Genomic DNA, 10,813 nt, shown 5'->3' with positions numbered 1-10,813 from the left:
AGCCTAATGGTACTGAGAGGAAATGAGGCCATTCAGGCCTTGCTGTGCTAAGGCTGCAAAGGGTAACAGGTGTCCCAGGGTTGATATTGGGATTCAGAGAACTCCAGAGGTGTTTGAGATTCCTCCAGGACTGAGGTACAAGGGCTGTCAGGGTGGTGCTTCAGACACTACTGCCTCCTATTCTTAAGACTTCCCAGTTCATCTTTATGCCGCTTCATGTGAGATTTCAGCTTGCAAATGTTCTAATCGGACTTCACTAGGATTTACAATACACACACGATCACACCCCTGGCGTACGGCAGATTTATGAGCTCCAGGGAAGGTCCTGAGCTACAACAGTCAGGGACCAAGACATCCAGCTAGTTAGCACAGAAACACAAGGCAGGAGGGTTCCACTAGCGGGACTCAGCGCCATGGGTGGTGCCTCTCGGCCCGGGGGCGGGGCGTACAGTGCCGGAGGGCGTGACCTAGTGGACCAGGGGTGTGCCCTGGCCGCAGGGGGCGTGGCTTCCCCGTGCGCAGCCTCCTCGCGCGCGTCCGTCCCGCCCTATCGAGCCTCCGGCGCTCGACTGCTGGTGTCTGGCGGCGGCAGCATGGCGGCGGGGGCGGCTGAAGCAGCTGAGGCGGCCGCGGCAGTGGCGGAGGTCGGCTCGGCCCGGCAGTTTGAGGAGCTGCTGCGCCTCAAAGCCAAGTACGCTGGGCGGCGAGAGGGCCGGGGGACCGGCGGGTGGCGGGCCGGGGCCTCTGGATCCGGGGACGGCCCGCCAGGGCGGCACGTCCGGAGCTGAGCTCGCGGCCCAACGGCGGCCCTGGCCGGGCCTCGGCGGGACCCGCTCCGGGCATGCGAGGGCAGGGCAGCGCGGCGCGGCGCGGCGGCCCCCGTGAACAATGGATCCGCTTCCCGGAGACCCGTGTGTGGCGCCTCCTGAAGGACAGGCCTAGCTGGGCGTCCGGGGCTTTCCTGAATCGCCAGCTGGCCTAGGGAGGGTCTGCTGCGGCCGGGGGCGGGGGCGCGTGCCGCTCGCCTTTGGGCAAGACTTCCAAAGGCCAGTCCCGGGATGCGTAGGAAACGAGGACCTCGGAGAAGACGTGCACGTGGCTCCCTCCCTGGGATGCCGCCCCAGCCTTGGGCTGCAGAATAGTGGGGAGTTCCAGGGATGACTGCCTGGGATCCCCCAACCTTCCCTCAGCCGCTTGTCTGCCAGTCACCCGGGGGCAGGTTTCCTGACCTCACCCTCAGCTTCCTCCTGGGTGAATGGGCCGGTGTCCCCAGCGTTGTTGTGATGGTTCCGTTAAGGTGCTGCAGTGGTTGGCGTACCGGAAGCTCTCTCCACTAATGTGGGGTTTGGTATCTTCATAGAGCAGAGTGGGCAGGTGGGAGAGTGACTGGCTGATTTCTGCTCCTCCATGCAGCACGGGGCAGAATTAGAATAGCTCATCCAGAGACAGGCGGTGTCCACCTAGTGCTTAACATACAAGAAGCCCTTAGGTCAGGCTCTAGCACCGAGAACCTTCCAGTGCTTTTGAATTTCAGGTTTACTTGGTACTTTTTTTTTTTTTTTTCCGAAGAAAAGGAAAAAGAATGATATTTACTCGTTGGTAGAAGCTGGGTTCTGATTGATCCAACAGTATCTACCATTCTTCAGGCGGAGGCCTTGTGGAGGACGCTGGCAATGGCCTCATGGAGTGATGAGGGCTTGTGTTGACATGCCCTTAAAAGTTTGAACTTACATCACATCATCTGAGAAGATTCTTTTATGTGTGTGTGTGTATCACGAGCTTACCTTGTTTTTACATTTCATGTTTTAAATAGGTCTTAGTGGGTAAAAGTTTATATGCCATTTGTTCTGCAAGTTCAAGGTCAGCTTGGTCTTCATAGTGAGCTTTAGGTTAGCCAGAGGGACATAGGGAGACCCTGTTTTCAAAAAACCAGGAAACAAACATCCACTCCTCCCAAGGGGGGGAAAAAACCCCAACAAGAACAGCAACAAAACCCAAACCCATTTACATGTATTCTTGACACTGGTGTATGCCTGAGATGACTCACTCAGGAGATACTGTTCCCTTCTGCAGTGACTGATCTGAATGGGCGTCATGGGAAGTGCTGTGTGATACCCTGGGAGGGAGCTTCTTTGTGCGGATATGGAAGTCATGAAGAATACTAAATAGCACTTGGGATGCAGTCATCTCCACATTATTGCTTCTCAGTTTTAAAATTTGATGTGGGTTGAAGTCTACTTTTACTAATTTTTTTTCATTCTTTTATGCATATGGCTGTTTTGCCTGCATGTGTGTCTGTGTACCATATGCACGCAGTGCCTTCAGAGGCCAGAAGAAGGCATTGGATCCTTTGGGAGTGGAGTTACAGACTGTTGTGAGCCCCTGTGTGGGTGCTGGGAATCGAACCCAGGTCTTTTGGAAGAGCATTTAGTGCTCTTAATCACTGAGTCATCTACTCCCAAACCCCTTTTCTTTCTTTCTTCCTTCCTTCCTTCCTTTCTTTCTTTTTTTTGAGACAGAGTTTCTCTGTGTAGCCTTGGCTGTCCTAGAACTTACTCTGTAGACCAGGCTGGCCCCGAACTCACAGAGATCCACTTGCTTCTGCCTGGAGTTCTAGTTAAAGGTGTGTGTCACCACCACTTGGCTCAGAAATTTGCTTTTTATATTAAAGTCATCTAATCTGATATATGTATTAAATTACTGAAATCTTAGCTCTTGTCTATACAGTGGGGGTGGGAGGTGGGTACTGGTACCATTTGTTGAGTAATTTAGAGGTTTGGTCCATTCATAAACCACTTAGAGTTCAGAATGATAGTGCTTAGTAAGTGGTAGTATAATTTGCAGATGAATAACTGGAGTAGTGGAATATTATAGTAGAACAACACATGGTTAGTGAGCGCTAATTGTTTCACTGATGGAAAATTGAGACTCATTATGTCTGCTAAAATATTCAGATATACTGGGGTGCAGTGCAGCTCAATGGTGGGGTGCATGTTAAAGGCCCTAGGTTTGAACACCAGTGCAGGAGGTGAGGGAGTCATGTTAGTGAGATTTTTCAACTTGATCTTTCCATAAATGTCCTCAAACAATGCATTGGGCATATTGGCCTATTATGAGGTAGGGAGTGGTTGCATACACTACACAAGAGGATGATATCTCTGTATCATATATATATGTGCTTCTAATTGGCATTCCATGCTTAAATGGAAAAAAGAGCTAGGCATGCAGATAGAAGAATATCTCACATTAAACGCATGCAATGATGTTATCAAAACACATTTTGTTTGATCTTTCCAGCATCCTGGGATGTGAGTTATTACTGTTTATAGTTGTGGGAGTTCAAAGAATTCAGTCATGTTAATGCCAGTGGAACAGAGCTCAGCTCTGTGCACACTTTGTTCTTCCTTCTCCTCCTCCTCTTTTTGAAACAGGGACTTGTGTAATGGAGGCCAGCCTGGAACTCAAGATGTGGCTGAGGATGACCTTGGACTCCTGATCTTCTGCATCCACTTTCTGAGTGTTTTTTTCACATTGAGCTCATACAAAGTCTGATCGCCTGTTTTATTTTTTATTTTGCTGGGATTAAGCCCTGGACCTCTACCACTCAGCTACATCTCTATCTACCTATTGCAATTTTAAGAAGCAATCCAATATTGTCAGCATTTGCCTATGTCATTAAAAATTATTTGCAAATTTGATTTTTAATGGATTTTAAATATTTAAAAATATTTTTATATTTTAAAGTATTTTGTTTTGGCTACTTAAACGCTATTATTAGATAATTGTTTTTTGTGTGTGTGTGTGTTTTTTTTTTTTTTTTTTTTTTTTTACTTATTTTCTGTAGTAGTAGGAAGATAGCTGCCTTCATAAATCTTTGTATTTTTAACTCTTAGATAATACCTTATGGGTATGTACTTTCTGGAAGGTCTTGGTTTTAATTTCTTCCAGCAGGGTAAGAACGTGCTTTTTTCACTTTTTTGAATTCCTAACTGAAAAGTACATCCTACCATTCAAAAGTGTAATATTGCTCTTTTTTAAATTTTTGTTTTCGTGTTTTTTTTTTTTTGAGACAGGGTTTCTCTGTATAGCTTTGGAGCTTTTCCTGGAACTCACTCTAGCCCAGGCTGGCCTCGAACTCACAGAGATCCTCCTGCCTCTGCCTCCCGAGTGCTGGGATTAAAGGTGTGCGCCACCACTGTCCAGCACTATTGCTCTTGTGTAGCAATAGAGTGCAGTGGTTGTAGCTGTCTTGGAAGCATGCTCTTGAGGTCCTGGAACCCCTCCAACCACTGATCTGTCACTGTGGCTCGCCTTATGCTTGGCCTTTATGTGTGTAGATTTACACAGTTCCTACCCTGCGTCCATTCCATTCTCGGTCCTCCTGTTCTCTGTGGTGGTCGACAGTGATTTTCACCTTGGTAGCAGCTGCAGTCCCCAGGAGACCTGTCCATGGTCATTTCTGAGAGGGATCTAGATTAGGTTAATTGAGGTGGGAAGACCCATCCTGAATGTGCCTGGTACTCCACACCTGCCTCTGCTTCCCATTGCTGGGACTAAAGGTGTGCACTACCATGGCAGCAAAGTGGTTTTTTTCCTTAATTTTTTTCCCTCAGAGTAAGCCCCTTAAGTTTCTTTGTCAGGTGTTCCACCTCTGCCCACCTGGACCAGTTACTAATACACTTCCCCCTCTCCTTGTAAGGATTTTATCTGTGCTCTGATTCCTCCCTCTGCCCGTCAAGATCACCTTTGTTCCTCAGAAGCCAGGTCAGGATTTACCTCAAGGAGGCCCTGCTCCAGCTTTTCTTTGTTTGAGTCATGAATGCAGTGATGCCAGTTTCACAGTCTTTGGAATCTTGCTGTTTTCAAGCAGTTACCTCAGGTCATTTTTTAGCAGATGATCATGACCATGCTTGTTCTCGGTTTCTGTCACATTCTCTAAACAAACGGATTAAGTTGTATTTGTTCGTGGTTTGTCATGCTCAGGAAGAGTGCGGGTGTGGGGGGTAGTTCAGTGCCCTCAACTCCAGGCATGTTCTCAAGATAAAAGCCCCCCCCCCCCTTTTTTTTTAAACTTTTGTTTTGTTTTGTTTTTGTTTTTGTTTTTTGTTTTTTGTTTTTTGAGACAGGGTTCCTCTGTGTAGCTTTGCACCTTTCCTGGAACTCACTTGGTAGCCCAGGCTGGCCTCGAACTCACAGAGATCCGCCTGGCTCTGCCTCCCAAGTGCTGGGATTAAAGGCGTGCGCCACCACCGCCCGGCTAAAAGCCCCCTTTTAAAAAATGGCCAGCTTGATTTAAGCATGTCAGAGTGAAAATTGCATGACAGCACTAAATGAGTGTAGCCAAGCTTTTCCCTCTTTTGCTGCCCTCGCCACTCTACACAGTCTTGGGTATTATGATATTCCTTTAATCTGGCATCTTTGGCTTCTTTTCCAGGCTTGTCTGTGTGGTTGTATGTATCGCTAGAGAGTCCTTTTATACAGTTGAGTTGTGTGTCATTGTTGGAATATAAGGTGCTTTGTTCTATCTGTGGACATTTGGGTATATTATAAATCAGACTGCTGTGTGTTCTTTGACAAGGCCTTGTGGACCTGCTTTTTCTTCTCTTAGATGCTCTACTGGGTTGGGAGATGTGGCCACAGCCTACACAGGCTTATGAGGGAGGGTTTCAGTGTTCTATAGGCTAAAACTCAGTTCAGGTCCCTAGACAACTTTAAGGAGGACTGAAAAAATGTCTAGTTGAGTGCCTGAGAAACAGGTAACATTGCTTGATAGAGTAGTCTGCTATCGGCTGAGGCCTAAGAACTCACTCTTGTAAGATCTGCCACATACAAGTCTGTCTGGTATAAATTGTAACCCATTTAGTGAATGGAGGACAGTGTGCCCTTCTTTGCCTTAGGTGGACTCTTAGAAGGCTTTGTCTTCATCAGTTTTAACTAGTCCCTGTGGTTGTGTGCGGGGGGGCGGGGGGGGCATTTTTGAGGTGGTCTGACTGGCCCAGCCTGGCCTTGAACTACAATGATGTGTATCCAGTCTGGCTTTGAACCCCTGATCGTTCTCGTACCTCAGCCTCTGGAGTGCTGGGGTTGGTTACAAGCATGAAGCTTCACACTGGGCTTCCTTCCATTTCTGTTTCAGCATATCACCTAGCTTACACCTGAGCAAAACCAGGACTTAAGGAATCTCCTGTCTAAGCCCTCTCCATCCCTACTTCTGACGTGTCCTTTAAGCCGTTCTTAATTCCTTGGCTCTGGACTGGAAGGCACTGTTCTCTTTGCTCTGGCTTCCTTTCCCAGCTTCTTGGAAATCTTACACCTACAGTTGCCTCAGATTTTCAGCGCTCTGTCTGCACTGGCATTGTCCCTGCACCATACAAGTATCTGGAAATTGAAAATAATTTTTTTTTTTTCACTGAAGTCAGGCTGGGCCCTCCATGCTGTTGGATTCCTCTGTGCAGTCCAGATCTCTTGAGGTTGATTTCTGCTGTGGCCACTTCCAGATAGGTCACTGTACTGCTGTGGGGCTCCTGCTTCATTAGCAGTTGGCGTCATTCACTGTTTGTTGCTACCTTTCATGGTTCTTACGCCTTCCTTCTTGCCACTCTACTCTCGACTTCTGCAAGACTCTGGACTTAAACTCCTGAAGCCATCCCTCTTTTATTTTCCTCCATCGGCCTGACTTGATGAGACCCAGAGACACTGACCTCCAGTCTCCTCTGTCCTCTGTGACATGGTTGGCTCTGTATTTCTCGATTGCCAGATCTGTAGAGAACCTCAGCTGAGCTTGAGCCTTGGTACTAATATTCCAGTAGACTTCTTTTCCTCCCAGTATGACACTTGACATCAGTGTCTAAGCCTTAGATTGTGGTCTGTCACCTTTTCCTGCCCCTTCTGGCTGAAACTTTCCTCCTGACCTTGTGTGTGTGAGAAGAACTTTTGTTGTGTATAGGGAGGGTCCCACCTGTGTTTTTTTTAAGATTTAGTTTAATTTATATCTGTGTCTGTGTGAGTACATGTATATGTGTTCTGGCTTGTGGAGGCCAGAACCTTGGAGCTGGTGTTTGAGACCTTTGTGAATTGTGTGACATGCATGAGTGATGGGATCTGAACTATGGTCCTCACGAGGGAACAGCAAGGATTCCTAGTGCTGAGCCATTTCTTCATCCTCTTTATCTTTTCTTTTCTTTCCTCCCCTCCCCTCCCCTCCCTTCCCCTCCCTCCCTCCCTCCCTTCTTTCTTTCTCTTTTTCTTTCTTTTTTTTTTTCCAAGACTGGGTATCGTGGATTATGGGGGTCCAGCCCCTCGATAGTCCTCTCCCAGGGTCCGGGAAGAATCTACAACCAGCTGATAATTAATCTTTGATATAAAGAAATGAATCTATGTACACGAAACTCCTTAGTCCATATACTTTATTATTCTGTGTCAGTTACAAGCTTATATTCTACTCTCATATTTAGCTCCTTTCTTTCCTGATTTCTCTCTATACTTATCTGTGGTCCCCTCTAGGTTCTATCTTAACTCCTTCATCTTAGTTCTGCCCCTTCTAGGTTCTCATCTATTTTGTTCTTTCCCATATCATCTCCTCTCCCATCTCTGTTCCTCTCAAGTTCTTACCCATCTAGTTCTTCCATTCTCTTTTCTCTTCTCCGTCCCCGTGCCCTGGAAGTCCTGGTATATATACACTTACAAGCAGTATTCCCTTCGCAGTGCAAAGCCAGGCTTCCAGGGTCAAACGGAGGGGTGATAAGAATCACATAGAGAGGCAATAATTATCATTGCATAGTTAATTATCATTTGCAACCCCAAAGAGAAGTGACCAATGGGGAAATGAATTAACTAAAGGCTAAATTCAGGTAATATCTAAGAAGAGGGATCTTATGTGCTCAACTATAGTCTTAAACGTGATTAGTAGAAAATGTTAAGACTCTATAAGTTGCTAGGTCAATGGGAAAACATAAAACTGTCTTCTCTTCCTGTGGCTCATATCTGTCCAAGCTACCTGCCATTTTTCTGCAGGGTGGGGGAAAGTGTGCTCAGTCGCTAGGCAACCTGTGTACAGCTAGATGCCTCTGGTGATAGATAGTTAAAGGGAGGTCTGGAACTAGAGGTAAGGTTTGGGAAAGGAGGAAGTAAAGCTTAATTGGCACATCTGCCAGGCCTTCTCAAACAGGTAGCCTGGATGGTTAAGTCTGTTCTTAGAGAGTACAGAGGTATCTCTGATAAGGTACTTTCCTCCATCTGGGAATGGACCTGGCCGGATGCTGCCAATGATGATAATTACAGGGAGGCTTGAACTGGGGTTTGGGCTGAGCATAGCTGTCAGCGCAGAAGGTTATCTAAATATTCCTAGAAGTGGTTAGGTAAGAAGTTAGAGGTCTATAAAGTTAGTAAGGCTGTAAGAAAGGAGGGTCTGAGCTAAATTGTGTAAAGCTATTACTTAACGTCCACCTGACCTAGTCGGTGTCTCCTTGTGGAATTTATCTTAAACCAGGAGACTTGCATGTGGACTGTTATTACTGCTAGTCCTTGAAAGTGGCCAAGGGAGATATCTGATTCCAGAGAAATCCTTTCCTGAGGCTGTTCTCCAAATGCTTGGAATGTGTATGTCCAGAGAGTGATCAGTCCACACTGTTAGCCCTTCTTAGGAAAAAGTCAATTGGGAAAGCTATGAAGGCACACATGATTTTCATAACAGAAGACAGCTGATATATAACAAGCCAAATAACACCAAAAACTCCTTGGAATTTGGCTTCATCTGGAGGAATTCCCTGATCCCTCCAGGTAGTAACTTTGCCATAACCAGCTGAGTTCTTATGATATATTCCTGCGGCCCACAGCAACTAGGTTTCTCTATGTAGCCCTTGAATTCAGAGATCTGCCTGCCTCTGCCTCTCAAGTATTGGGATTAAAGGTGTGTGCCACCACCACCCAGCCCCTTTGTCATTTCGTATTCCAGTCCTTGCTTATAGGTAAATATGTTTGCATCTTTTCTCTATATAACACATTTTTATGTGTTTTTTCCCCCCACCTTGGAGGAGGATTTTATTTGAAATTAGAATTCTGTAAATTCAAGTTTCAGTTAAATTTGAGGTTTCAAAGATATGTCTTTGTGAAGATAGTTTTGTATGAAAATAACTGAGATTGGTAACATTGAGGTGTCTAGGAAGTGAGCAACCTAATGGCTCCACTGCCAGTTCCTATGGAGATGCTCAGAGGGTCCGTTGGCAATGTAACTGTAGAGGGCATGTATGAGCAGTGGTCTCAGCTCTGCTTTCTTTCGACTTGCCTAACTGTTATGACTTTTGCTCTTCTTTGGTTATAATTGTACCCTTTTGTGACAATACTATGTGAGATTAATAGTAATAACGTGTCCACAGCCATTTCTAAGCAGCATCTTTCTTGTATAGAAATTCAGTTTCCACTTTCATCATGGGTTTGAAAACATAATTGACATGTCTGTTAGTTGAGATGGATGGACATTTAGAACCACTTAATGGGGCTTAATCTTGACTCAGGAAATGTCATTAACTTGAATATTCATCTAAGAGTCTGAAGACTGCCAGTGATTCTGCGCTATACAGCTGAATTCTTAGTTTCCTAGGTTGGAGAATTTAATCTACACCAGTATTTGCTTCCAGAATTATATTATAATTTGAAAAAAATGTGTTTTATTTATTTACAGGTCGCTCCTTGTGGTCCATTTCTGGGCACCATGGGCTCCACAGTGTGTACAGATGAACGATGTCATGGCAGAGTTAGCTAAAGAACACCCTCATGTTTCATTTGTGAAGGTACTATATATTTTCAGTCTTATGTTTTTTATTGATTTCTGACATATGAGGTAAACTAGATTTTTAAAATGTAAAGGAAGAAGCTATGAAATTCCAAATACTTGAACTTTGTATTGAATTCTGTTGTATTTGCATTAAGTTATTCTGACAGATCGTTTAATGTTGCATTTCTCACATAGTGTAAAAATCCCTACAGAGTTGGCAAAGGACAGAAATGTTTGACAGTAAAAGCAGACCAGATAATTCACTGGATAATTTTGGTTTGATAGTAGTTAATTAAGACTTCATTGAGAAAATATCTATGATGTGGAAAATGATCCTAGAAAGTGTATGTATGAACAGGTTGCTGGGGTCCTCGGGAAGATGCTGCTATCTCTGCTGCTTCTGTCTATACTGAGCCCCTTGTTTTATTCAAGTCTTGGGTCCTACATTCCTGCTGTCTTTTGAGAAGGTAGACTCTAGGAAGTTGATGGCTGTGCTGGAGGTTAGCCTACTGGCTTTTACACCTGTAATCTAGTCAGGAGAATTTAGGAAACTGGTTTAGCTTTAAAAAAAGAAAGCAAAATATATATTGAGAATAATGAATTATTGGGAAAGGAGATATACTCTGTATTCACACGTCTTAATTCTTAGAGTTTATTTATTTACTTTGAGACAGGGTCTCAGCACAGGCTGGCCTCAAGATCTTAGTTTTCTCACCTCCCAAGTGCTGGGATCAGCACCTTGTGCCTCTGTGCTCCAATGCTGAATCCTCAGGATTTAAAAGAAAGTCCAAAACCTTGTTTTTAAAACTATAAATTGTGAGTTAAAAATACATGTTGACATATATACCCATATATGAGGTTAGAAACCATATGAAATTCTGGGTGTCTAATTCCTTAATTCCTTTGTGGTAGGTGATTATGTTTTCTAATAGTCATTTGTATAGACAGTACTTGTGTTCTTTGAATAGGTATTATATCCTGATGGCTCAAAATGCCAAGCGGTATAGCAAGGTGGACATTGAGAAGGCTCACTCCATGTCT

At 44.9% G+C, this 10,813-nt stretch overlaps 1 protein-coding gene across 1 annotated transcript in view; it reads left to right on the top strand.

Moving 5' to 3' along the window:
- The first annotated feature begins 539 nt into the window (after positions 1 to 539).
- Glrx3 (glutaredoxin 3) overlaps positions 540 to 10,813 on the top strand; it is a 31,371-nt gene continuing 21,097 nt past the window's right edge. Inside the window, exons 1-2 of the mRNA XM_059265065.1 lie at positions 540 to 691; positions 9,680 to 9,788. Coding sequence (XP_059121048.1) covers positions 594 to 691; positions 9,680 to 9,788 — 207 coding nt within the window. The 5' untranslated portion in view covers positions 540 to 593. The remainder of the gene's footprint in view (positions 692 to 9,679; positions 9,789 to 10,813) is intronic.

Source organism: Peromyscus eremicus, chromosome 1 (genome assembly GCF_949786415.1).
Source record: "Peromyscus eremicus chromosome 1, PerEre_H2_v1, whole genome shotgun sequence".
Lineage (NCBI taxonomy): Eukaryota > Metazoa > Chordata > Mammalia > Rodentia > Cricetidae > Peromyscus > Peromyscus eremicus.
The sequence above is the reverse complement of the archived record's forward strand: the minus strand, read 5'-3'. Positions and strand labels throughout refer to the sequence as shown.